The 27252-nt window shown below is 66.5% G+C and overlaps 2 protein-coding genes across 2 annotated transcripts in view; both read right to left on the reverse strand.

Moving 5' to 3' along the window:
- Positions 1 to 12549, reverse strand: part of LOC144257996 (inactive phospholipase C-like protein 2) — a 28650-nt gene extending 16101 nt beyond the window's left edge. The window contains exon 1 of the mRNA XM_077806283.1: positions 12386 to 12549. Coding sequence (XP_077662409.1) covers positions 12386 to 12511 — 126 coding nt within the window. The 5' untranslated portion in view covers positions 12512 to 12549. The remainder of the gene's footprint in view (positions 1 to 12385) is intronic.
- Positions 12550 to 16766: 4217 nt separating this feature from the next.
- On the reverse strand, positions 16767 to 24583 carry GHDC (GH3 domain containing). The gene is made up of 8 exons (XM_077806505.1): positions 24328 to 24583; positions 24045 to 24181; positions 23100 to 23673; positions 22624 to 22813; positions 21156 to 21227; positions 20757 to 20890; positions 19368 to 19456; positions 16767 to 18476 (listed from the first exon to the last, which is right to left on the reverse strand). Exons 1-8 carry the CDS (start codon positions 24581 to 24583, stop codon positions 18276 to 18278), a joined length of 1653 nt encoding a protein of 550 aa, XP_077662631.1. The 3' UTR covers positions 16767 to 18275.
- Between the last annotated feature and the right edge of the window lie 2669 nt (positions 24584 to 27252).

Consider the following 27252-nt stretch of genomic DNA (forward strand, 5'->3'; position numbering starts at 1 on the left):
TGCTCCCCATGAAGCCAGGCAGGACTCTGGGAAAGTCTCCTTTCTGGGAGCAGCCTGTCTGCAGGACACACAGCTCACCCGGCTTCCACCTTCCTGGGTCTGACCTCGGAGCCTTCAGCCTCCTCTGCCCCTCCGTGCGCTTCCCACAGCGAGTCCGTCCAGGCGGGCTCCTGGGGAAGCCAGAGGGTCCTGCCCCCCAACTCCGCAGTCAAACGGGACTCTCAGCCAGCCAGGAAAACAGAAGGTTTATTAGACGACAGGAACATGGTCTAAGACAGAGCTTGTAGGTGCAGAGAACAGGACCCCGCAGCTGGGTCCATTTTGGGGGGCATTGAGCCAGACAACCAGGTCTGCCCCTCACTCCATGTCCCAGCCAGCCCCAAACTGAAACTCTATCCACCCCCCGCCCCCCTTCTCTGGGCTTTGTCCCTTTCCCGGGCCAGGAGGTCACCTGATTCCTTTGTTCTCCAACCCTTCAGCTCTCACCTTGCAGGGGGGAAGGGCCCAGGCCATCAGTGGCCAGGAAACAGGGTGTTGGCCATTCTCTGTGTCCAGACCCCTGCACACACCTGCCCTCTAGGGCTCTGCAACAATCATACCCCCTTACCCCACCACCTAGAGACTTAAGAACTGCCTAGGGGAAACTGAGGCACCCCACAATATTCAGAGGAAACATTAAGAACAGTCCCACTTCGTCACACTTGCCAGGTACCCAGGTGTCACTGTCACCATCAGCTAAGGGACCCCCATGTGTGCACCGCCCACCCCACTCTTGCGGCTGAGAGACCCGGAGCCAGTGGCACGTGGCTCACTCAGCCAGGATGATGCCCTGACAGTGGAGGGTCCCCTCAGCCCTGGAGGGACAGGGGGTCGCTTCAGCCACTCGAACAGCTGCAGCCCACCAGGGTCAGGGCTCCCTGCGCTGGGCACTGAGCAGCCCCCACCTCAGGGGAGCCCCCGGCTCTACCGGCCTCCCACACATGGCCCAGTGGGGAGAGGTTCCTGCCTGGCCAAGCCAGCTTGTTTTAGCTCCGTTTTCCTTCCTTCCTTCCTTCCTTCCTCTCAAGGCCGGAGGCCGTTCGCCCTCCCCTGGTGGCCTGGCCACTTGGGTTTCCTCCCTGCACAGGGAGGCCCAGCCCAGCGCAGCTGCCCCACCAGACCTGGGGTTAGAGCAGCTCGGCCCCAGCTCTGACATGGGCCCCTGCCCCCACCATGAACCTGCCCCCGTCTTCCCGCAGGGATGGACGTGCCCGCAGCCCCCTTAGCCCGTCAGCGCTAACGACCCTGGTGCTACGATTCAGTCCTGCCCCCCGCCCTGCAGCACCATGCCAGACCCCAGCTACCCCGCACCCGACCAGCACCCGCAAAGGGAAAAGAAAACTGCAGACATCCCCAGCTTGCTACCCAGAGAGGCCTCTGCCCCCCCCCCACAGGGCCCATTCATCACGGTATCCCCAAAGCCAGCCCTGGGGGACGGGGAGGGGGGCTGGGCCTTTGGGCTCATTGCACAGCAGGGCTGGCCCAGGCCAGGCCACCTTCCACCCCAAGGCCCCGCCGAAGGCTGCCGCTCAGCCTGGCCCGGCAGCAGGGCCCAGCACCGGGACCTGGCCCCCAGCCCCGGGCAGGGCTGTGTCGGAGCAGGAGCGACCCCAGGGAGTCGCTGCCCTAACGGGGCTGCCCTGTGACCCCCAGGCCAAGGCCCACCGGGAACACACACCGGCTGCCCTCAGAGGGCCCTGCTTGACCCACACCCCAGGGGGCTGCTCTCGGGAGCCAGGCCTGGGGCAACCCAGAGTGGCAGTGACCAAAGCCTCAGGCGAAGCAGGCAGCTGCCCTGTCCCTGCGGCTGGCGCCTCCCAGACACGCTGCCCCCTTCCCTGGCCCAGGTCAGTGCATCGGCCCCTCCCTTCCCGAAACAGTGTGGTCACATGGGCAGTCTCTATACTGTGTATTGGCCCTTGCACTCTGGGCTGGAAGCCTCACGTGCTGCTCTCGCAGGGAGAGAAACTCCCTGGGACGGACGAAATCTCTAGGTTGGGGGGCCGAGTTCTGGGGGGAGGGGTGGGGCATCTGCCAGGCAGGGGGTACCAGCCCGAGGTGCCTGCAGAGCCCCGGGACTCCCCTCCCAGGGGAGGAGTAAAGCACCAGCTGGGAGGGCACCAGCACCCAACCCGCCTTTGGTCGTCCCGGGAGCCAGCAGAAACTGGGGCTGTTCTGATTACGGAGCCGCTGTACAGGGCTGGGATGTCAGAGGGGCTGCAGGTCGGGAGTGAGGGGCACCGGCAGAGCGGGGTTGGGGGGAGGCTGGGGCTGGGTTGTCAGAGGGGCTGCAGGTCGGGAGTGAGGGGCACCGGCAGAGCGGGGTTGGGGGGAGGCTGGGGCTGGGTTGTCAGAGGGGCTGCAGGTCGGGAGTGAGGGGCACCGGCAGAGCGGGGTTTGGGGGAGCCCGGGGCTGGGTTGTCAGAGGGGCTGCAGGTCGGGAGTGAGGGGCACCGGCAGAGCAGGGTTGGGGGGAGCCCGGGGCTCGGTTGTCAGAGGGGCTGCAGGTCGGGAGTGAGGGGCACTGGCAGAGCGGGGTTTGGGGGAGCCCGGGGCTCAGTTGTCAGAGGGGCTGCAGGTCGGGAGTGAGGGGCACCGGCAGAGCGGGGTTGGGGGGAGGCCGGGGCTGGGTTGTCAGAGGGGCTGCAGGTCGGGCGTGAGGGGCACCGGCAGAACAGGGTTGGGGGGAGCCCAGGGCTCGGTTGTCAGAGGGGCTGCAGGTCAGGAGTGAGGGGCACCGGCAGAGCGGGGTTGGGGGGAGGCCGGGGCTGGGTTGTCAGAGGGGCTGCAGGTCGGGCGTGAGGGGCACCGGCAGAACAGGGTTGGGGGGAGCCCAGGGCTCGGTTGTCAGAGGGGCTGCAGGTCAGGAGTGAGGGGCACCGGCAGAGCGGGGTTGGGGGGAGGCCGGGGCTGGGTTGTCAGAGGGGCTGCAGGTCGGGCGTGAGGGGCACCGGCAGAGCGGGGTTGGGGGGAGGCCGGGGCTGGGTTGTCAGAGGGGCTGCAGGTCAGGAGTGAGGGGCACCGGCAGAGCGGGGTTGGGGGGAGGCCGGGGCTCGGTTGTCAGAGGGGCTGCAGGTCGGGCGTGAGGGGCACCGGCAGAACAGGGTTGGGGGGAGCCCAGGGCTCGGTTGTCAGAGGGGCTGCAGGTCAGGAGTGAGGGGCATCGGCAGAGCGGGGTTGGGGGGAGGCCGGGGGAGGTTGTCAGAGGGGCTGCAGGTCGGGAGTGAGGGGCACCGGCAGAACAGGGTTGGGGGGAGCCCAGGGCTCGGTTGTCAGAGGGGCTGCAGGTCAGGAGTGAGGGGCATCGGCAGAGCGGGGTTGCGGGGAGGCCGGGGGAGGTTGTCAGAGGGGCTGCAGGTCAGGAGTGAGGGGCACCGGCAGAGCGGGGTTGGGGGGAGGCCGGGGCTGGGTTGTCAGAGGGGCTGCAGGTCGGGCGTGAGGGGCACCGGCAGAACAGGGTTGGGGGGAGCCCAGGGCTCGGTTGTCAGAGGGGCTGCAGGTCAGGAGTGAGGGGCACCGGCAGAGCGGGGTTGGGGGGAGGCCGGGGCTGGGTTGTCAGAGGGGCTGCAGGTCGGGCGTGAGGGGCACCGGCAGAACAGGGTTGGGGGGAGCCCAGGGCTCGGTTGTCAGAGGGGCTGCAGGTCAGGAGTGAGGGGCATCGGCAGAGCGGGGTTGGGGGGAGGCCGGGGGAGGTTGTCAGAGGGGCTGCAGGTCGGGAGTGAGGGGCACCGGCAGAGCAGGGTTGCGGGGAGGCCGGGGCTCGGTTGTCAGAGGGGCTGCAGGTCGGGAGTGAGGGGCACCGGCGGACATTTTCTGTTAAAGGGACAGACACCGCAGAACACAACCCCCCCCACCCACCCCAGCTCTGGCAGCCCCCTCCCTGTCCCAACGCTTGCAGCCCGGGGCAGCACGACGCAGACCTGACCCAAGCGCCGGCTGCACAGACGCCTCGTTGATTTAATTAGGCTGCATCGTCCCTTTACCGACGCAGAGCACGGGGGCCAGGCATCCCCAGCTGGCGGCATGGCCCCCCGCAGGCCCGACCCAGCCCACAGGGGGCCCAACGGGGGCTGCACAGACCCCAGGAATACTCCAAACCAGAGCCCAGCAGCATACAACCAGGGTAAGGCGGGACGTGAAAACAGCAGGTGGAGCCCGGGGCCACCCCAGCTGGGGGCTGGCGCCCTCCTCTGCTCTCGGTAACCGGCTGGTGGTGACGCCAACGGGCCCCGGGTCCGCTGCTCGGGCACCCCCCACACCTGCCATTAGCAGCTTCAGAATCCGTTTGCATCCCCTGGTTTCCGTTCCCCCCTCGCTGCCAGATTGCTCTGGAGAGCCAGCCCGGCGCCGGGGACAGCAGCCTCCGCTCCGCCCGGCGTCCGCCCGCGAGATGGGGCCCGTCACGCCAGGAGCCAGAGCTGGGTCCTGTGGGGCTCCAGGTGGGGAAGAGGACTCTGCTAACGAGGGAGCCGGCCCCACTGGGAAACAAGCTGAACACAAGAGGGGCCCCCAACCAGCCACAGGAGGGGTCATGGCTCTTGGTCACTGCCAAGCTGCACCGGACTCAGCCACGGAGCCAGCATGAGCAGCGTCTTGGGCGCCAGGCACTGGCTCCCGGCTCCTACCGGGCCAGAACTAACCAGCCGCCACCGGGCCCTTGCGCCCTCCCCAAGACAAACACTCGCTGTTGGCCCAGCCAGAGCTGCTTTACTTATGGGGCTGGGCACCAGGGCCCCACAGCGCCTCCCGCCTGGCAGAGACCCTGCCCCTTGCCGAGGCTCCAGCCTGGGATGCTGCAGAGCCTGGGGGGCAGAGGCCACGGTGTTTAAAGACACCATGAAGAGGGCAGAGCACCCAGGGCCAGCGGCAAAGGGCCCCAGCCAGCACCAGCTGGACCGCGAGGTCCTAGCCGGGGGCAGGAGGTGCAGGACTAGGGGAGCCTGCATACCGTTCTGGGGGCACCTAGCGGCCCCTGCCAGGATCAGGGCCTCGTTGGACCGGGCGCTGCAGCCCCACCCCCAACCCAAGGCAGGGAGTCTGGACTAGGCTGGGCAATAGGCCGCGTGGGGCGGGGGCAGACTGGCCAGCACGGGTCCTGTCCACAGGGTGCCAGGAGGGCTCCCAGCGGGACATCGGTTCAGGGCTTCCCGGCATGTCCTGCCCAGGGATTCCCTGTGCCCAGGGGACGTGTGTGGGAGATGGGAGCTGGCACAGATCACACTGCGCCCGACACCCACCGGGCTCACTGGCACCTTGCACCCAGCCGTGGGCAGAAACCCAGGCCAGGAGCAGGTTCCAAAGGCGACCGACAGGCAGAGACGTCCCTGGGACCGGCCCGCTCCCCCCACTCCGGCAGCCCGGAGTGATCTCGGGGGGACGAGTCAGGTCGGGGAGGTACAGAACGCGGCATCACTATGGTTACTGTGCCCGGGCTGACATCTCTGCTGGTGCCATCCACCGGCCCCCTGGCCAGAGCCAGGCACAGCCATGGGACACCGAGACAAACCCCTGGGAGACCTCCCTGCTCCCATGGGGCGAGTGGCGAGCTGGGGCGGGGGGCTGGCTCCCTCCACAGCTCAGGGAAGGGCCAGGCAGCGTTTGGGGGGTTCCCCACTCTCATCCTGGCTCCAGTTTGTGGGGGGCCGGCTGGCAATCAGAGGGTGCTTCCCCTTCTCCCTGGGCAGGCCCCATGCTCCAACCCCCTCCCAGCCGCCCTGCACCCGCTGCTCCTGAGCAGAGCACCCAGGGGAGCCCAGAGCCTGGGCGGGGGGAGAACGGGTCCCATGGAGAGCAGAGACCAGCCCGCCCGTCACAGCACCTTAAGCAGCCTGGAAGGGGTGCTCAGCACAGGGGCGAAGCTCCGAGCCCCCTCCAAGGCAGGGAGCTCTGTGCCCCTCCCGCACCCGCACCCGCCCGCCCGGGGTGGTGGCTGTGTTCCCAGCAGGATCGGATGCACACATGGGGTCACGGCCCAGCCTCCACCCAGTCCGAGAGGCACCGCCCCGCTCGCCCCACACCCCGCACAGCCCTGCCCTGGCCCAGAACAGAAAACAGGAAATCTACCCGGAAAGGAACAGCCGGGCGGGGAGCTGCTTTGATCAAACGGCTGCCGGGGCCTCCATGCCAGATGTGACTCCGCAGGCCTGTCCTCTCCTGCCAGAGAGAACCAGGCCTACAGTCCACGCGACTGGACAGAGACCTGACTGCAGGGGGGTCATGTCAGGCCGACACCCCCCACAATGCCTGGGTGCCCCCCAGTACAGTCAGCAGGGAACCCCTGCTCTAGCTGGGGCACAATCTGTGGGTGGGGTGTGACGAAGTGGGACTGTTCTTAATGTTTCCTCTGAATCGTGTGGGGGTGCCTCAGTTTCCCCCAGGCAGTTCTTAAGTATCTAGGTGGTGGGGTAAGGGTGTATGATCAATCTCAGAGCCCTAGAGGGCAGGTCTGTGCAGGGGTCTGGACGCAGAGGATGGCCAACACCCTGTTTCCTGGCCACTGTTGGCCTGGGCCCTTCCCCCCTGCAAGGTGAGAGCTGAAGGGTTGGAGAACAAAGGAATCAGGTGACCTCTCTGCCCAGGAAAGGAACAAAGCCCAGGGGAGGAGGGGCTGGAGGGAGTTTCATTTTGGGGCTGGCTGGGTCATGGAGTGAAGGGCAGACGTGGTTGTCTGGCTCACTGCCCCCCAAAATGGACCCAGCTGAAGGGTCCGGTTCTCTGCACCTACAAGCTCTGTGTTAGACCATGTTCCTGTCGTCTAATAAACCTTCTGTTTTACTGGCTGGCTGAGAGTCCCGTCTGACTATGGAGTTCGGGGGCAGGACCCTCTGGCTTCCCCAGGACCCCGCCTGGGCGGACTCGCTGGGGGAAGCGCACGGAGGGGCAGAGGATGCTGAATGCTCCGAGGTCAGACCCAGGAAGGTGGAGCCGGGGGAGCTGTGTGTCCTGCAGACAGGCTGCTCCCCGAGAGGAGACTTCCCCAGAGTTCTGCCTGGCTTCGTGGGGAGCAGTCCCAGAGCATCGCCCGGGGACGCCGTGACATGGGGTGATGGGTTTCAGGGTAGCCAGATTAACGCCGGCCTGACTCGGCCTCCCCATGCCAGACCCCCCCCGGCACATGCCGCGGCCCGCTCCGCCCCAGCACCTCCAAGTGCTTTGCAGACGGCACAGAGACTCGCTTCCCGGTACAGGATGGAGCTAACCGCACGCTGCCTGACTCCGGCCCAGCGCGGCCGCTCCTGCCGGCGGTTTCATGAGCCTTGCTCGAGGAGAGGAAGAGGAAGCCCCACATCAGGGCAGCCGTGAGCGATGCACCGCCCAGCCCCTGGGAAACTCTGGGAGGCGGTTCAAGGAATCCAGGGCTCCAGCTGAGATGAGAAGGGGCCAGGTCTGGACACTGCAGCTGTCGATGCTGCAGAGGAAAGAGAATCCCCGGCAGCCAGTAGCAGTATGGGGCGTGTGGCCCCATGCACCACTGGGGCACAGGCCGCCCAGCGTGGCTCTTACCGCGTGCACCGGGGGCAGTGAATGCAGCACCCCCGATAGGCACCGCAGGAGCACAGGGCGAGTGACACGTCCAGTCACACCTGCCAGGCCAGGCACAAGACAGAGACTTTCGCAGGAGGGCAAGGACAGAGCCTCCAGTTCCAGAAGCCGACACCACTCACCCCGGGACCAAGCTCAGCCACTTACACGGGCCAGAACAACCTGGGACGTCCCCTCCGGGTCGCCGTCGGGCACTGGGGCAGTGCCAGGCCCCTTCCAAAACACCAGCTCCCCACTCTCCCTGGCACTATGCCGGGCTTTCTCCGTGCCTGATGCCGTACCTGCCACGGCTCCATGGCCAGGGACCTCTCGCACATCGGGCCCCAGCCGGGTTTGCTGGTTTAGCCTCCGAGTCCCCGTGAGCCGACTTGGCACCAAGCTCTGTGTAACTTGCATAGGAATCTTGTGGGACATTCCCTTAAGCAGCTGATCTGGCGGCTCCCCCACCTCCATTCCCCATCCCGTTCACACCCCGTTGGGTTCGGCTGCTGGTAACCGTGAGAGACTGAGGAACTGAAAGCAGCTGAGGTTAAGCCATGGACGGCTCGGGGCAGGTCTGGATCAGCAGCACAGGGCTCAGGCGTTGCTGCTGGGGAGATACATGGGTAGACAAGAGGCTCCTTCATCACTTGAGCCCCGGGCTCACGGCAAGAGGTGCCGCCCCGCCATCCCACTCACAAGATCCCAGCCTCGGGGGTAACGTTCTAACACTAACAGCCACTGCAGCAGGGCCCCCACGGCTACAGTAACCGAACGCTCTGCCTCTTCCTGGGCCGGACCCCCGCCCTGCTGCCCGTCTGCCAACCCTCAGCAGCTGGCCCCAGAACTGCCCCGGGAAGCTCGGCTAATATGGTCCCAGAGGAGGCGAGGCAAGCAGACAGGCGGGGCCCTCACCCACGGGCAGAACTGGGAGCAGAAACCAGGTGTCCAAGCGCCGTCCAGTGCCCTACCCACTGCACCACGCTGCCCTGGCCCACTGGATGCTGGAGAGACGCCAAGACCCTATGCTGAGTTCAGCTCCAGGGCAGCGGGGGCTGTGGCATGTTACTCAAAAGCAGGTGGCTGCCCCTCGGCTCCAGCCAGGAGCCCCTCATCCTCCCACAGCCAGGGGAAGCCCAGGCGGGCAGCGCCCCCCCTCCAGGCGGCTGGGCTCAGCCGGGGCTTTTCTAGAGGAGCTTGTTCCCTGCCAAGAAAAGACAAAGCGACACACACACTCCCCAGCAGCACCAGCTGCTGCCCGCAGCAAGGGGCTGGCACATGCCCAGCCTGTGAGATACCCGCCCCCACAGCCCCTGGAGAGGGGCAGTCAGGTCTAGGGGGGTTCCTGCCCCGGGGCACTCGAGCACTGTAGAGGTTTACTGCTGCCCCGCGAGGCCTGTGCTGGGCGCTGGCCCAAGGCGAACCTGACAGGCCTGGTCCGAGTGCTCGGCCTTTCTTCCAACCAGCTGCCCACCCCTCCCAGAATTGCCCTTCCCACGCTGACAGCCAGCCCCTCCTCCAGAGCAAGCAGCAGGGAGCCATGTCACATAGCGACCGGACTCCTCCTTACCCCATCCCGCCATCCAGAGGAGAGCACACTTGGGATCAGGGCAGAGACAAACCCAGCATGGAACTAACCCATGGAACTCACAGCTGCAGGAGATCGTCAAGGCAAGGGGACTGGGGCGCCCAGTCACTCAGTCGGACTCAGAGAAGGGATTCAATTCAGAGATGTCTACGTGAAGGCCAGAGGGGACAGTTATGATCCTCAGCATGTCCTTCGGGGCACAGACAGCAATTCCTGCCTCTTGTCCGTAAGACCCTCACGTAGATCGAGCCAGCTCCTGCAGCACGGCTAGCTCACATGAGACACGGCCAGTCTCTGCACGCCCAGCCGCAGAGACCATCGCTGGCTGCAGACAGGGCCCCACCCCATAGCGATATGCCTCCCATTGCCTCTGTGGCCCAAGGGCCTCTCCAGGGGAGACTCTCGGGCCACCAATAAGATACTCTGTGGGCATTTTTGCTCTCCAAAGTCTTTGGCTGCAGGCTAACAGAGGTGCGGGCCCCTGGCAGGTTTACCCTGATGTCAACGGTGGAATCTCTGATCTGAGGACGTCAGTGATTCAGCCAGAGGTGAGGGGTCTATTGCAGGAGAGGTGGGCAAGGTTCTGGGGCCTGCGACAGGCAGGAGGTCAGACGAGATGATCACGGGGGTCCCGTCTGGCCTTAAAGTCCATGAGATGGACCATGGGCCAGCAGAACCCTGCTACGTCTCCCAGACCCAGGGAAATCAGCTCAGCAAGCACCCGGTAGGGTGGAAAACGAGGGCAGAGCTGTGAAGGGTTCTGGCTGCGGTCGTGCTGTGGGCACAGTGTTCGGGGAGCGGCTCCCGGGCCATTTCACGTGCCCACCTTCCCACCCCCGTCCCCAGGGGCCCCGGGAACACAATGAGGCTGCTCAGAGAACGGGGAACCGTGGGGCTGTAATTGCCCTGCACGCACGTTACGAGGATCGCGAACGCTCCCTTTGCCAAGGCAACGCGGTGCTCGACAAAGGAGCCGTGGGCAGGGGCCAGCAGCCCACACGCCCGGTATTAATAGCGCAGCGGCAACTTCGTCTCAAAATAGGCCGTGAGAAGAGAGGAGGCGGGCTCTGGACAAAGGCGACCTATTGCACGGCCCAGCCATGGTGACGCAGACACCACTGGGGGACAGATTTAGAAATCCACGTGTGACTCTCCTCCACCCCCGGCCCCGGGACCGTCCTCGCCGGGGGCACCGTCAGACCCTCCCTCGACTCCCCGCAAGAGAAGAGCGAGGACCGAGCGGTCAGGCAGGGAGCCACGCAAAAGTTCCTCCTTCCGGCAGGAAGCACCAACCCCCCAAGGAAAAGGGGGCGAAGCCCCCAGAACTCAGAAGCAACGTCCCCTCCCCACGCACAGCCCAGAACTTCACTCTGGACAGAGCCTCCAAACCCAGCCCTGCTGCCTCGGGACGCCAGGCGATGGGGGGCTGCCAGGGGGCCTGTGCATGGCAAGCCGGGGGGCGTCACCGAGACAGGCCCTGTCCCAAGGAGCTTACAACCCCGCAGCCAAACCCGGCAATGGTGCTGTGCGCCTGCCCGAACTCCGACCCCAGAGCCTCACAAGCCAGCCCAGGCCTGAACCCAACGGGGTCAGCCCTTGCCAGGCCTCGCTGCCAACCCAAGCAGGCTCCCGGCTGCCCTGGGCCCTGGCGCTGCCCGTCTCCCCCGGGGCAAACGAGACAAACCTCCAGGGACACCCAGGGCAGGGACCGCTGGGAGGGGTATGCACCGTGCAAGGCCCCCTCCCCCGCTCACAGGCATGTGAGGCCAACCCAGAGCCAATCCGCATTGACACCCCATGGGGCCCAGCGCCTTTTGGACAGATGCCGATGGGGGGCCCCTGGACCCCGCCCCCAGCCTTTCCATGAGCAACTGCGAAGCCCCCCACAGCTCAGCATCACCTAGAGACCAGGCTGCAAGACCCCCCAGCCCCTATCCACTGAACCTGGTACCGGCCCCCCACCAGGAGAAGCCCCTCGTGGGTGGGAACAAGTCAACAGCCCCTCCGAACCAGGCCACCCTACCCCACACAACTCTCCCAGGCCCCCTTGCCCCACCTGCCCTCCCCACCAACCAGCTCCCCGCTCACTTTCCGCCCCAGTCAGCCCCAGTGGTAGAGCCATTTATGAAGGGGTGGGGGTGGGGGCTGGGGCAGGATCACCCCAGGTTGGTGGGGGGAGGAGGATCAGTTAGCTCAGGGGGGTTCACCCCAGGGAATGGGGGGGGGAATCCCAGAGGGAAACAGGAGCTGGGGCAGGGGTACTCTGGATAGGGGGGTCTCCAGAGGAAGGGGGGGTCCCAGGTACAGGGGGTCCCATCCAGGCAGGGGGGATACAGGATGGGGGGGCAGGCAGGGTGCGAGATAGTGGACAGGTGAGCAGGGGAGATGTGGGGGGGAGGGGCGTGATGAGGGTCCCGTCGGGGGGCGGGGAAAGGAAGTGTCCCGGCCAGGGGGAGGTGGGTGATGGGGGCCCCAAGGTCCCAGGCAGATGGGGGGTATGTAGGTCCCAGGGTCCGGGGGGTGGGAGGGGATGCGGGTCCCGGCGGGACGAGGAGGGATGCGGGGGTGGGGGGGTGCAGGGATGCGGGGTCCCAACCGGGGGGGGGGGCGGGGGGCGGGTCGGGAGGGGTGCGGGGGAGGGAGAGGGAGCGGGGATGCGGGTCCCGGAGGGGCGAGGAGAGATGCGGGTCCCCACAGGGGGGTGCGGGGGGCCCGGGAGGGGTGCGGAGGGGGAGGGAGCGGGGATGCCGGTCCCGGCGGGGCGAGGAGGGATGCGGGGGGGGGCGAGGAGAGATGGGGGGCGGGGATGCGGGTCCCCACCGGAGGGTGCGGGGGGCCCGGGAGGGAGCGGGGATGCGGGTCCCGGCGGGGCGAGGAGGGATGCGGGGGGGAGGGGCGAGAGACATGGGGGGGCGGGGGGGGCGGGTCCCCACTAAGGGGTGCGGGGGGCCCGGGAGGGGTGCGGGGGGGGGGAGCGGGGATGCGGGTCCCGGCAGGACGAGGAGGGATGCGGGGGGGGGGGGCGAGAGACATGGGGGGGCGGGGATGCGGGTCCCTACCAAGGGGTGCGGGGGGCCCGGGAGGGGTGCGGGGGGGGGAGCGGGGATGCGGGTCCCGGCGGGACGAGGAGGGATGCGGGGGGGGGCGAGGAGAGATGGGGGGGCGGGGATGCGGGTCCCCACCGGGCGGTGCGGGGGGCCCGGGAGGGGTGCGGGGGGACCGCGGTCCCGGTCTCACCTTCATGATGCTGGCGCGGGGCGCGGCGGGCACCGGGCTCCGCTCCGCCGAGTTCTCGCGGCTGCTGCCGGAGCCGGAGCCCGAGCCCGAGCCCGGGCTCCCCCCGCCCCGGGGCCCGTCCGCCATCCCCGGCTCGGGGCTCCGCGGCGGGGCCGCTCCCCAGGCTCCGCCGCCCCGAGCGCCCCGCAGCCCCGCGCGGCTCTGCCGGGAGACGGGGCGGGGCGGGGGGCGGGCCCCAGGCGAGCCCGGCCCCGAGCTCCGAGCCTGACCCCCGGCCGCCCTGGGGCGAGGGGTGCGAGCCTGGCCCGCCGCCGGGCTCTGCACCCCAGACACCCCCCACCCCATCTACACCCCCCTCCTCTGCACCCCCACCCCAGACACCCCCTTCTCTGCACCCCCAGACACCCCGCAGCCCATCTACACCACCCTCCTCTGCACCCCCTCCCCATCTACACCCCCCTCCTCTGCACCCCCACCCCAGACACCCCCCACCCCATCTACACCCCCTTCTCTGCACCCCCCAGACACCCCGCAGCCCATCTACACCCCCTTCTCTGCACCCCCCAGACACCCCGCAGCCCATTTACACCCCCCTTCTCTGCACCCCCCTCCCCATCTACACCCCCCTCCTCTGCACCCCCACCCCAGACACCCCCTTCTCTGCACCCCCAGACACCCCGCAGCCCATCTACACCACCCTCCTCTGCACCCCCTCCCCATCTACACCCCCCTCCTCTGCACCCCCACCCCAGACACCCCCCACCCCATCTACACCCCCTTCTCTGCACCCCCCAGACACCCCGCAGCCCATCTACACCCCCTTCTCTGCACCCCCCAGACACCCCGCAGCCCATTTACACCCCCCTTCTCTGCACCCCCCTCCCCATCTACACCCCCCTCCTCTGCACCCCCACCCCAGACACCCCCTTCTCTGCACCCCCAGACACCCCGCAGCCCATTTACACCCCCCTTCTCTGCACCCCCCTCCCCATCTACACCCCCCTCCTCTGCACCCCCACCCCAGACACCCCCACCCCATCTACACCCACTTCTCTGCACCCCCACCCCAGACACCCCCCACCCCATCTACACCCCCTTCTCTGCACCCCCCAGACACCCCGCAGCCCATTTACACTCCCCTTCTCTGCACCCCCCTCCCCATCTACACCCCCCCTCTGCACCCCCACCCCAGACACCCCCCACCCCATCTACACCCCCTTCTCTGCACCCCCCAGACACCCCGCAGCCCATTTACACCCCCCTTCTCTGCACGCCCCTCCCCATCTACACCCCCCTCCTCTGCACCCCCACCCCATCTACACCCCCTTCTCTGCACCCCCCAGACACCCCGCAGCCCATTTACACCCCCTTCTCTGCCCCCCTTCCCCATCTACACCCCCCTCCTCTGCACCCCCATACCCTGACCCATCTCACCCCCACCCACCCTCTGCACCTCCAAACACCCCCATCCAATCTGCCCATCCCACACAGCCTCGCCCTCTGCACCCCCCACCCCAACCACCCTCCACCCCAAACACCCCTGCCCTCTGCACCCCAAACTACCCCATCAGTTAACTCCCAACCCATCTACCCACTCCACACACCCACCTCTTTACACCCCAAATACCCCCTACCCCCAAACACCCCACCCCCACCCCATCTACACATCCCCACTTTCTGCATTCCCCACACCCAGACTCCCCACACACACTACCCAACTACCCACCCCAAACACCCCCACCTCATCTGCACCCCCCACCCCAGTACGGCCCCCACCCCTCACCAGCACAAACTGCTATCTCCCCGAATCCAGATACCCACGAACACAACCCTATCACCCCCCCCAAAACACCCTCCCTACACACAGCACTCACCCCAGCCCCCCAATCTACCCCCAGCAGGATCCCCCGCTCCTCACCTCATCTGCCCCCTGAGCCTCCCACCTCAGACCCCCACTGGACCTTCCCCCAACTCCCTGCCAGAACCCCCCCCCCCACACCCCCACAGAGTCAGTGGGGGGGGGGGGTTGGGAGCACGTGACTTCCCTCTCTAAATAGGGATCATGGATCCTACTGCCCCTGCCCCACCTAGTTCACAAACCTCGGTGTGGGCTTTGTTTTATACAGATTGTGAGCTCTGTGGGACTGTACCACACCCAGCCCCAGGGGCCCTGAGCTCAGTCAGCTCTGTGGGGCATCGGCCCAATGGGGGCCCTGAGCGCTTAGGAATGGCCAGACTGGGTCAGACGGAGGGTTCATCTAGCCAGTGTCCGGTCCGCCGACCGCACCCAGAGGGAGTGAACAGAACAGGGAATCGCCCAGTGCTCCATCCCCTGTCGCCCATTCCTGGCAAACAGAGACTAGGGACACCCTCCCTGCCCAGCCTGGCTGAGAGCCATTGATGGACCGATCCTCCATGAGCTTATCTAGTTCTTCTGTCTCCCTTGGGGTCTGTGCAGCCCCTGGCGCGATGGGGCCCTGATCTCAGCTGGGATCTCCAGGGGCCACCATAAAACAAATAACCCTACTCATTAAGGTTTACAAAACAACCAAGGGTAATTTCAGGCCAGCAGGATGAAGTGTTCCTAGCAGCAGCAGCTAATCACCCCCTGTGAGCTTAGAGCCACCCCAGCCCTGGGTCCACTGCAATCCCCGATTCTCCACTGATTCCACGGCTGCGGATTCCAGGGAGGCCTAATGAGACCGTAAGCTCCTTGCAAACCCCCACTGTGCTTGGCAGCCCCGCGACAGGAGCCCCTGGCCAGCTCGGCAGAGCTAACGAGCTGGATTTCGCAGCACGCCGAGGTGCTCTAAGGGGAGGAAATGAATTCATCCACTGGAATAGGCCCTTGTGAGGGACGGACCCCCTGTGGGACATGAGGGGCTCCCTACAGAGCAAACGAGGAGGCCCCAAATTGCAGGCAGGAAAGGTCCCTGACCCTGTGTGTGCAAGGCCCCCGACAGACAGACGTTCCCATTTGATAGCAGGTGGATAACCCGAATCCAGGCACCCGCAGGTGGCAGCTAGGAAAAGAAAATAAAGCAAGCAGCATGCAGGCTCCAGCTTAGAGAATGCAGGGGTGGGCCCCAGGGACAGCACTGCTGTGGGACGCTCGGCACCGGCGCAGGGCATCGGGACAAGAATGGGATGGGGAACAGCTCAGTGAGGGTCCGGGAAGGCTGCGTTCACGTGCATGTGCCCATGTGTATGTGTGTATATATATCCCCGTCCCGGGCTCGCCCTGCTCGCCACGGCTGCCCCCACAGCAGGAAACATTAGGAAACACTCCAGCGGAGGCAGGGCCCCGCAGCTCCCTCCTGGGCTCCCGCCGGCTGCACCAAGGACCATGCAGAATTCCTGCAAGCCAAGCCAGGGCTGAAGTCACTCGAGTCGCTCCCACATCAGCCAGCAGGGTCCGCGTTACGGTGCAGTCAACGCCTGTTCCCGCAGAATTAAGCTCAACCTGCCCTGGACCAGCGAATGCTTTCGAGCGGGCCAGGCGTACTCTGACCGTGGCAAAGCATCGCTCAGCACCGGGTACTGCAGGAGGGAGGCTGGGGTGTGCGCTGCCGAGGCCTGCTGCCCCTAACGCAGCCCAGGGGGTGTTGCAGAAGGTGGATTTGAACAGAGCCTGCAGGAGGGAACAGGCCCGTTAACTCACTGGCTGATGGCTGGGGTTGGACATGCTGCAGCTGCGCCCCCCGCCCCCCAAGCTTGTTCTCTGTGCACAGCAGGCCCTGACAGGGTGCTGTGACGAGCCTTCCTCCAGCTGCCCCCCAGAATCCAGCCAGGGGGCTTTCACCAGGCGCCTTCCAGAGGAGACGCTGGCGCGAGGCCAGGCATGCCAGCTCCGAGCAGAGCTCCAGGCCCTCCCCTCTCCCTGCCCCAGCCCCCAAAGGACATTTTTTCTCCACTTGCAACCAGAATTTTGCTCCCGCAGCATGGACAGGGCAGGGGGGAAAGGCTGGACAAGGCCTTTTGCCAGCGTATTGTCTATGGCTGATGAGCAATTTCAGTAGCAAGCTGAGGGCTGCTTTTTGCATCTTCCTAAGGCAAGACCTCCTGCCAGGGGCTCGGCTTGCCCCTACCCCAGGCCCAGCTGTCCGCCCAGCAGGCTTCCTGTGCATCACAGCCCAGTTGACCTCCAAGTAACACCGTCACTAGCTGCTGGGAAGAGCCAGCTCCTGTGCCTGGATCTCCCAGGCAGCCAGACAGTCCCAGGGCCCCCGCAACAGATGCCGAATTGGTGAAATATTCACGGGGTGGGCTGCCTCCATAACGAACACAAGGCAAACACCATGGGGAACTCTTTAATCAAGCCAAGAGTCAGCCTTCCAGCTAGAAATCTCTTCATGGGGATTAAAGCCCCAATCACAGCGCAAGGCCCGGGGGGTTATGTTCAGAGATAATCCATCTTTATTTTGCTTTTTGAAACATTAAAAGCAACCCCCCCCACCCCCGCTCATTGTTTCATAAACCGGAGGGCACGTGCCGCAGTGCAGCTTATGGGCTGCCAGCGATCTCGGCCTCCCGAGCTCCTGCCTTGCAGGACCGCACGAGCGAAGGACTTGCTCTTTGCGAGCAGATCTGGAGCTCCGTGAGCCAGGCCGCTGGCATAACGTAGGACACCACAGCTGGGAGCTTCGAGCCAGGGGCCAGGTTAGTAAGCACCAGGTACGACATCCATACCTGCCCTGCAGACCCGGCTCAGCTCCACAGAGCAGTGCGATTTGGTTCCCAGGCCTGCAAACCAAGGGCCTCTCGGTGCTTTGTGGGCCCTAGGATCCATGGATAGTTCCCCCAAGACGATCAGAGATTGCCCCACATCTTTGCCCTCCCTTCTGCAGCCACCACCTTCCACCCCAGAGGTGGCTGCATTTCAGGGGTGCTACAGAGGCAGAGCCTGGGGCAAAAGGCACAAGCAGAACGCCTGGTGATAAATTTGTCAGGAACAATCACAGTAACGAAGCCAAGGGAGAGGAGAGATTCCAGCCGAGGGGGCAGCTCCCTCTGCAACCAGCCCTCGCCCTCGCGCTGCCAAGGAGGAGGTGACAGGCGCAAGCTCCGCGGCAAGAGGAAATAGGGTGCAATGGTCGGAGCACGAGCCAGGGTTCGATTCCTGGCTCTCCCCCAGACGCCCCGGGCTTCTCTGAGCCGCAGCCCCCAAGCTCTGCCGTAGGGAGACCAGCCCAGCCCTGCCTCGCTGCCAGGGGCGCAGACTGCGGGGATGGGGCAGGTGCTGCCCTTTAGCCATCGACCCTCATCTCACCAGCCGCCTCCTCCTCTTCAAACCCCTGCCCCGGACAACCCCCCTTCCCTGCCTGGGGGCACGGGGCCGCCAGCCCTGGGTCTCCCCTTCCCTGCCCGTCTCCAAGCAGCCAGCACCTGCCCCGAGCTACCGACCTGGGAGGCGAACGTGACGCTGGCGCCATCTGGTGGGTAAACCGCTCCCTGGCAGGGCCACACCTGGAGCATCGCCAGCAGGTCAGGCCCCGAACCCGCAGGGAGCTGGCAGGCCTCGCAGGGGGGCAGGGGCAGGCAACTTCTCCACTCTGCCCCGCTGCTCCCCTCAGCATGCTCTGTGATGGGGTGGCCACGTAGGGTGCAGCGCCCCAACCGGGCACCCCTTCCTGCGGTAGCACCGTGAAAGGCTATGGGGCAGAGGTCATGGCCCCCGCCCCGCCCCACCCATCCCTCCCAGGTGAGCTCTGCGGGCAGCCTCTGCCAGGCCGGGAGCCGCCCCCACCCTGGCCATGGGACTTCCCCAGCCTCCTGCCCCACAGCCCCGGTTCCCTACACCAGGGACCCTCCCTGCCCCCTGCAAGCAGCAGCAGACGCAGAGCCTGAGCGAGGCCAAGCTGGGCCCGTGGCACCGCAGGGCTGGCCGGCCTCACGAGACGACTCTGCTCTGGATGAAGTGCAGCGGGCGCCTCTCCCTCAGGACCCTGGCCATGGGGCCCGGGGGGCCCGCAGCATCCCGCAGCTCCCTGAAGGCCCCGGCCGCCACCAGGTGCAGCCGCACCGGCCCAATGCTGCCCTTGAGGCGGAAGGTTTTGTAGACAGGAAAATCCTCCTGGAGACACTGATCCAGCTGCAGGGAGAGGGAGAGGGGTGGGGGCTCGCCCTGGGCCACAAGCAGGCTGGTTCCTGCTCCGGGAGCCAAGGGTCGCATCAGACCCTCTACCTCACCCGTGCACCAAAGCTCCTTCTACCCCAAAGGTCGCCAGCCTGGACCAGCTGGGCCCGGCAAGCCTCTGCCCACAGTGGCCGGTCCCAGCTGCAGCAGGGGAAGGTGCCAGGTGCCCTACAGTGCCGGGACAACCGGCCCCGAGCGCTGTCAGCAGCAGGGGCTGTCCCCCATCCCTGTTTACATCTGGAAGGTCTCGTTACCCCTGGCAACATCCAGGCCCCTTTGGAATCCTGCTCTGCTCCCAGCCTTAGTCAGACCTTGTGGCGAGGAGTTCCACTGGTAGAGCATCTGGCTCTTCTGCTGCACCAAGTGCCCCCCTGTGCCGTGAGGGTGACGGGGCCCCTCTCGGCCCCAGACATTGCTGTGTGCTTCTCTTCACCTGTGCAATCCCACCCCCACCCCCCGGGGAGCGCACAAGGGGCCGAGGCCCTGTCCTTGGGCTCAGCAGCGCAGCTGGGGTGGCTCCCGCAGGCCAGGGCTGAGCCGCACCAGAGAGTGCTGCCACCTAGTGGCCAAACCCAGCCACAGACGCGCAGACCTCCCCAGGGGAAAACCCCAGGCCAGGCCGGGGCACCCCTGCGGCTCTGGTGGGGCCAGAGCCCCATGCTGGGAGCAGGCCCAAGCAGGCAGGATCGTTCCCTCCTGCAGGCTGGAGAGGGAAGGTCCATCCCCACCAAAGCCTCCTTCCAGCTCCAGGCCCCTGGATTGGGGCAAGCAGGAGCAGGAAGACCCCCACCTGCCCATGGCACCAGCTGCCTCTACCCCATGCTACCATTTTCCCAAGGCACTCACCTTATAGCGCTGTGCTTCCGACAGATCACGCACGCCCCGCAGCTCCACGAACACCTGGTAATGGGGGGCACAGGCCCCGGAGGAGGCACCTGGGGGGCAGCATGGGCCCACGTTAACCCACCCAGTTGGAAGAGCAGGAGAGACATCCCATGCCAGGAGCTGAGGGACAGGGGTGGAAAACCCCCATGGGGGGGCAGGGACCCAGGCCACCCCAGGCTAGCTGGCCGGCTCTCGGCAGCAGTACCTCGCTGCAGATGGGCGCAGAGCCGCTCCCAGGAGGTGCCATCCTGTCGTCAAGCTGCTCAGGGGCTGCCCTGGCACAGCTGCCCCCCCCGTCTCAGTGCTGGGATCTGGATCACCTGGCCACTCCATGACACCAAGGCTAGTGCCAGCCACAGCCCTGGGTGGCTCGGCCCCCTCCTGTCCAGCCGTCTCACCAACCCCTGGAACCAGGCCCAGCACCAGGACACAGCTGGGCCCGGGACCCAGGCTGACCAGGCTGGGGGCACGATGTGACGAAGTGGGCCTGTTCTTAATGTTTCCTCTGAATACTGTAGGGATGCCTCCGTTTCCCCTATGCAGTTCTTAAGTCTCTAGGTGGTGGGATAAGGGGGTGTAATTGTTGGAGAGCAAAGGGCCAGGGTACATAAATGGCTGACACTCTGTCTCCTGGCAACTGATGGCTGGGCCCTTCCCCCTGCAAGGTGAGAGCTGAAGGGTTGGAGAACAAAGTAACCAGGTGACCTCCTGGCCCGGAAAGTGACAAAGCCCAGAGGAGGGGGGGCTGGAGAGAGTTTCAGTTTGGGGCTGGCTGGAGTCATGGAGTGAAGGGCAGACAGGGTTGTCTGGCTCAATGCCCCCCAAAATGGACCCGGCTGAGGGGTCCTGTTCTCTGTACCTACAAGCTCTGTGTTAGACCATGTTCCTGTCGTCTAATAAACCTCTGTTTTACTGGGTGGCTGAGAGTCAGGTCTGACTGCGGAGTTGGGGGCAGGACCCTCTGGCTTCCCCAGGAGCCCTGCCTGGGCGGACTCACTGTGGGAAGCACAAGGAGGGGCAAAGGAGGCTGAATACTCCGAGGTCAGACCGAGGAAGGTGGAAGCTGTGTGTGCTGCAGACAGGCTGCTCCCCGAGAGGAGACTGCCCCAGAGTCCTGCCTGGCGTCGTAGGGAGCAGTTCCAGAGCATCGCCCAGGGACTCCGTGACACACGGCCAGCCAGGCCTGAGCACAGACAGGGTCAGGCAAACCCAGGGGTGCTGAAAGGGGCAGCAGCGCAGAGCATAGCCAGTGGGGCAGAGAGGGGCCAGGCTGTCTCAAGCCAGGAGCCCTAGGACACGTAGAGGCCCGGCCTTGCCAGCACGGGGCTGGGTACCGGGAGCGGCACTTACCCAGAAGGCTGCTCTCTGCACAGACGTAATCGACCAGCCGGGCTCCCGGCCACATGGCCACGGCACGGCGCAGGCTCCGGTAGAAGCGCTCCTCGGGGACACCTTCCCCACGCACGCTCAGGGTCTGGCTCAGCCTGGGGAGCCAAGGGCAGGGGGTGAGCGTGGGAATCGGGTGACTGCACCCCTGCCAGCAGGGGGCAGTGCCATGGCCTCAAACTCTCCAGCCAGAAGGGCCCCACCCCCGCCCTCAAAGCACCGGGGAGGGGAGCCCCCACCCCACTTCATCCTCCCCCCAAACCGCCCTGCAGGGGCAGCTCCCATCTGGTCCCCAGCGTTCCCCAGGCAGCAGCCGAGCGTGTGGGGAGCCGGCACGGGGTGTGTGGGGGTGACTGTCCCCACCTGCGCACGGGCCCCACGATGGGGCACTGGTTGTGGAATTCAGCCACCTTCAGCACCTCCCCGATGCGGCACCTAACGGATAAAGGGGTAGAGAGAACGTGAGCCACGACCGTAGTTCCCACAACAGGCCCCATTCCATCGCGGCCTCCCATGGACAGCAGCGGGCACATGGGGCGCACTGGGGTGGGGGGGGGTGATGTTATTGACCTAATCTGGGACCGTATAGATCATTGTTGCAACCAAGGTCCTGTCGTGGCACCAAATCTTGTATAAGGGGGGTCAAATGAGGTGTCTCAGACACGGTTATGGTTTGCTGGTTAGGATGATGCTGTCTATATGTGGGTATCATTTTTGTAGTTGAAGTTATGAATATTGGCTCTACACCGTCTGTATTTCAAACTTCTGCTCTGCTTCTGGGTGACACCCCAGACAAGTTGGTGTCAGCTCTGCCTAGCCTGCCTGATGGCCCGTTAAGGACCATCAGCGACACAACTGACCCATTGAGAGAAGAAAAGGAGTACTTGTGGCACCTTAGAGACTAACCAGTTTATTTGAGCATAAGGCAGACACGCCTGGGGACTCAGTGAAATATGCAGGGACTTGCCCATGTGACTCCAAACTCCATTTTGCTGTAATTTTCCACAGTTAGAACAAAGAGGGGTTCTTACACCTGGAGGAGACTATAAAAGGCTGATGCCTCATCTCCATCCTGTCTTCAGTCCTGCTTCTTACCTCTGGAGGGACTTTGCTACACTGAAGTTTTGAACCAAGGACTGAAAGACCCAGCTGGGGATGTTCTCCAGAGACTTGATTTGAACCTGCCGTTTATTCTAGTGCTTCTACAAGCCTGAACCAAGAACTTTGCCATCACTGTGTGTCATTGATTCCATTTGACCAATTCTAGCTCTCATCTGTATCTTTTTCCTTTTATGAATAAACCTTTAGATTTTAGATTCTAAAGGATTGGCAACAGCGTGATTTGTGGGCAAGATCTGATTTGTACATTGACCTGGGTCTGGGGCTTGGGCCTTTGGGATCAAGAAAACCATTTTTCTTTTACTGGGGTATTGGTTTTTATCACCATTTGTCCCCATAACAAGTGGCACTGGTGGAGATACTGGGAAACTGGAGTGTCTAAGGAATTGCTTGTGTGACTTGTGGTTAGCCAGTGGGGTGAGACCGAAGTCCTCTCTGGCTGGCTGGTTTGGTTTGCCTTAGAGGTGGAAAAACCCAGCCTTGGGCGGTGACTGCCCTGCTTGAAGCAGTTCGTTAGAATTGGCACTCTCACTTGGGTCCCGCCAGAACCAGCCTCGTTACAGGGGGCAGATGCTGAGAGGTGCGGGGCACACTGGGGTGGTGGGGGGCACAGGGCGTACAGGACTGGTGGGGCAGGGGGTGTATGGGGCTGGCAGGGCATAGAGGACTGGTGGGGGCGCAGGGCATACGGGGGTGGCAGGAAAGGGGGCACCTGGACAATCCAGCCTGGGCCGTCAGCACCAGCTCATACTCCTGGCCCTGCTCAACGTCTGCCAGCAGCACGGTCTCGGGGGGCCCCTCAGCGCCCGGCCCCGCCGGCAGGAACTCGCAGAAAGCCCAGCCCGGGCAGAGCAGGTAGCGGGGGTCGGGCTGCTCCGGCCACAGGTTCACCCCGAGCAGAGCTGGTGGGGGGACACTGTGGGTCAGCAGGGAGAGTACACAGCCCCCAGCCCTCCGGCTACCCAGCCCCCGCAGACAGACCCACAGCGGCCCCCTTGTGCAGCATGGAGACACCCTCTGGGCCTGCAGGAGAATGACCTGAACAGCCAGCACTGGCCCCCCATTGCTACGCGGGGCTGGGGCTCACCACGCCCCCCCCATTGCGCAGACACTGGGCTCTGCTTACGGGGCTCCTGCCTGCACAGGGCGCTGACCTGACCCCGCCTGGCTCGGCCGATGCCCCTTTACCTCCTGCTGCGCCGTAGAAGGGGCAGTAGAAGGGGAGGCCCCGGCACTCCGACTCCCGCAGGGCCTCCCCGTAGAGCTGCTCGCCGCTGGGCTCTGCCACCACCACCACCTGGAGCCCCGGCCACAGGCGCTGGGCGATGCCGTCCCAGCCCCAGGCACACTCTGCCCTCAGCTCCGCCGCCCGCGCCGCGTCGGGAGCCAGCAGCCCCTCCAGCCGGCGCCGGGTCCCCTCAGGCAGCTCCAGCCGGGGACTCAGCTTCCCCAAGGCCAGGTCCTGCGCCAGGCCCTGCCAGCTGGCGCGCAGCACGCCCAGGGCATCGTACAGCTCCGAGGCCAGCCCGGCCTCCAGCACCCGCAGCGCCCGCTCCCGCAGGGCAAACACCAGCTGCACATACAGGGCCGCGGCTCGCGAGGGCACGGTGCCCGCCTCCTCCGGAGTGCAGTACAGGGTGGGCAGCGGCCAGGCTGCGGCAGGCAGGGAGCAGCCCCGGGCCCAGGAGAAGCGGGCCGTGCCCCGCGGGCTCAGGGCCTCCGGGAAGACTCTGCTGAGGACGTCCAGGTACAAGACGGGCCCCTGGGCGGGGAGAGGGGGAGAGAGAGATGGAGACAGAGCCAGGGCAGCCAGATACCAGCCATTGTATCTCCCCCCGCCCCCCCCGGGTACCAGCCTGCAACACCCCCTCCCCTCCCGCCCTTCCCCGGGTACCAGCCTGTGAAATCCAGCCCCCCAGAGGAAAATCCCAGACACCTCCCTCCCCTGTAGCTTTCTCCCACTCAGCTCTCACTCCCCCCAGCCCCTCGGCTCCCTCTGGCTCAGCTCCAGTTTGGGGCAGCAGGGCCGTGTGGCACATGGGTGGGGGGGCTGAGACACATCCCCCCTCCCGGGCACCCTGAAAAGGGGGGAGCCCTGGTCCGCAGGACCCTGCCCCGGCTGCCCCCACGTACCTGCAGGGGGGAGTCCGCGGTGCAGCAGCTCCGAAGCAGAGCCCAGGGCCCCGTCGGCAGTGCCGGGGGGGCAGGCGCCTCGCCCCCGTGGGAGCCGCGCCGGGCCAGGGGGCGACGCTCCCGGAACACGCCCGGGTCTGCGGGGAGAACACGCCGGGGTCAGGCTGAGCCCCCCACGCCCTGCTGGGAGGGGGCGGGCCCCGCCCCCCCGGCCGGGTGCCCACAAGGGGCTGGGGGCCCAGGGACGGGCACCCTCGCCCAGCGCCAGGCCCTGCCCCGGTACCTGGCTCCGCGGCCCCGGCTCGCCCCAGCAGCCGCAGCAGGAGGTGCTCCTGGCTCCGCCCCGCGGCCGCCGACGCCTGCTCCAGATGCCAGCGCTGGCAGCCCACGGCCCGTCCCAGCACCCGCAGCGCCAGCCAGTGCCGGAGAACGAGCCCCCAGGGCCCCCGCCGGCCCCCCCCGGATCCTGCGCCCCCCGGGCGGCAGCGCCAGGCCCAGAGCAGCAGGGCCAGGGCCACGGCCAGCCCGGCGAGCAGCATCGCGGCGCTGTGGGGAGAGGGGGGATCGTCAGCACAGAGAGACACACGGACCCCCCCAGCCCCTTGGGCCCCCCAACACCTCAATGGCCCCAGGGCCCCCCACAACCCCACCTGGCCCCCCCACCCGGGCCCCCCAATACCTCAATAGCCCCACCTGGGCCCCCAACAACCCCACCTGGCCCCCCATGCCCCTCATAACCCTACCTGGCCCCCCAAAACCTCAATGGCCCCAGGGCCCCCAACAACCCCACCTGGCCCCCCACCCGGGCCCCCCAATACCTCAATAGCCCCACCTGGGCCCCCAACAACTCCACCTGGCCCCCCACCCGGGCTCCCCAATACCTCAATAGCCCCACCTGGCCCCCCAACAACCCTACCTGGCCCCACCTGGCCCCCCAACGGCCCCACCTGGCCCCCCATGCCCCTCACAACCCCACCCGGGCCCCCCAATACCTCAATAGCCCCAGTGCCTCCCACAACCCCACCTGGCCCCCCAACGGCCCCACCTAGCCCCCCATGCCCCTCACAACCCCACCTGGCCCCCCAACACCTCAATAGCCCCCCCGGCCCCCCAATATCTCGGGCCCCCCAGTGCCTCCGGCCGGTCCCGCAGCCCCCCTGCCCCGCCGGGAGCCGCATCTCCTACCGGCCCCCCCCGTGTCCCCCCCCGGACACTCCGCCTCCCGCTGAAGTGACGGAGAATTAAAGGGACGGGAGCGGCCCCAGCTCTTAAAGGGCCAGATGCCCATTGACCCCCCCCGGGAATGGGGGGTCCCGCCCTGCGGCCCCCAGGGCAGGGGGCACCCAGGGCTGGGCGGGCCGGGCCAGGGGTGGGGCGGCACCGGCAGAGCTGGGGGGGGGAACAGGGCTGTAGGTCGGGAGTGGGGGGGGCACCGGCAGAGCTGGGGGGGGGAACAGGGCTGTAGGTCGGGAGTGGGGGGGGCACCGGCAGAGCTGGGGGGGGGAACAGGGCTGTAGGTCGGGAGTGGGGGGGGCACCGGCAGAGCTGGGGGGTGGCCCGGGCCGGGGTCGGGAGTGGGGGAGGCACCCGCAGAGCTGGGGGAGGGGGGGCCCAGGCAGGGGTCAGGAGTGGGGGGAACACCGGCAGAGCTGGGGGAGGGGGGGCCCAGGCAGGGGTCAGGAGTGGGGGGAACACCGGCAGAGCTGGGGGAGGGGGGCCCGGGCCGGGAGTGGGTGGGGCACCGGCAGAGCTGGGGGAGGGGGGGCCCAGGCAGGGGTCAGGAGTGGGGGGAACACCGGCAGAGCTGGGGGAGGGGGGCCCGGGCCGGGGGTCGGGAGTGGGGGGGGCACCGGCAGAGCTGGGGGAGGGGGGGCCCAAGCAGGGGTCAGGAGTGGGGGGAACACCGGCAGAGCTGGGGGAGGGGGGGCCCGGGCCAGGGGTCGGGAGTGGGGGGGGCACCGGCAGAGCTGGGGGAGGGGGGGCCCGGGAGTGGGGGGGGCACCGGCAGAGCTGGGGGAGGGGGGGCCCAGGCAGGGGTCAGGAGTGGGGGGGGAACACCGGCAGAGCTGGGGGAGGGGGGGCCCAGGCAGGGGTCAGGAGTGGGGGGAACACCGGCAGAGCTGGGGGAGGGGGGGCCCGGGCCGGGGGTCGGGAGTGGGGGGGGCACCGGCAGAGCTGGGGGAGGGGGGGCCCGGGCCGGGAGTGGGTGGGGCACCGGCAGAGCTGGGGGAGGGGGGGCCCAGGCAGGGGTCAGGAGTGGGGGGCACCGGCAGAGCTGGGGGGGGCCGGGCCGGGGGGCACCGAATGCGCTAAGAGCAGCATGCTGGGCCAAGGGCTCCGGGCACCCCCGGGAGCCGGGCGAGGCTAGAGGCAGGAGACGCCACCAAACCTTCCCCCTGGAACTGGCCTTTCTGCCCCAGTGAGCGACTCGCCGCCCCCCTGGCCCCGACGTCCCAAACAGCGAATCCGAGACCCCCAGCAGAGCTTTCACCTCCAAATGGGAGCAGAGCCGGGGCCCCCAGGAGCCCGCCAGGGAGTCAGCAGTTGCTCTCTATTTTAAGGGGCAGGGGGCCAGACACCATGGTGACGGGCAGAAACCCAACCCCAGCTGCCAGCCGGCAGGTCAATGAGCCCCTCAGCTCTGCTCCTCCCCTGCCTCCATGACACCCCCAGCGCGGAGACAGCAGGAAAAAGCAGCGACAATCCCCGGCTCCAAGGCCCCTTGCCCAGGCAGCAGCTGCCGTCCCCAGCCCAGCAATCCAGGCATTGCCTGCCTGGCCCAGCCCCGGGCTCCCAGCCCGCAGCTCCTGGCGCCAACTGGAGGCCAAGCCCAGGCCGTTCAGTGGAAGGTCCACTGCCCCTCCAAGGAGTTTCTTCCTGCCCCTGCCAGCGGGAGGAGGGCTGGCATCCCTGCCCCCTCAGCAGAGCCGTGCCGTGCGTTCATGCTCGCCCGCTAAAGATCCAGCTCTCTTCCTAGAGCCTGCTCTTGTGGCAGGGAGTCCCGCAGGCCGTTATGCACTGGGTTTGGAGGCTAAGGAACGGCCCAGCAGGAGGTCCCGTCCCCACTGGGTGGCGTGTGGCCCACAGGACCTGTGGAGGCCAGATGCTGTGGGGCGCAGGGGCCAGGTGCCTGGGGCCTATGGGGGCAGCGCTCAGGGCAGATGAGGCCGGTATTGTGAACACAAAAACACAATTTTGCAGCCCCCCG

Source organism: Eretmochelys imbricata, chromosome 27 (assembly GCF_965152235.1).
Source record: "Eretmochelys imbricata isolate rEreImb1 chromosome 27, rEreImb1.hap1, whole genome shotgun sequence".
Lineage (NCBI taxonomy): Eukaryota > Metazoa > Chordata > Testudines > Cheloniidae > Eretmochelys > Eretmochelys imbricata.

Bases quoted from the DNA above. Each gene is read 5' to 3' on its own strand.
- GHDC (XM_077806505.1), bottom strand. From the start codon at position 24,583: ATGCTGCTCGCCGGGCTGGCCGTGGCCCTGGCCCTGCTGCTCTGGGCC. The intron at 23,674-24,044 runs GTACGTGGGGGC...CTCCCCGCCCAG, and splicing joins CCGCGGACTCCCCCCTGCAG to GGGCCCGTCTTGTACCTGGA. The intron at 22,814-23,099 runs GTAAAGGGGCAT...TCCCCCCACCAG, and splicing joins CTTCTACGGCGCAGCAGGAG to CTCTGCTCGGGGTGAACCTG.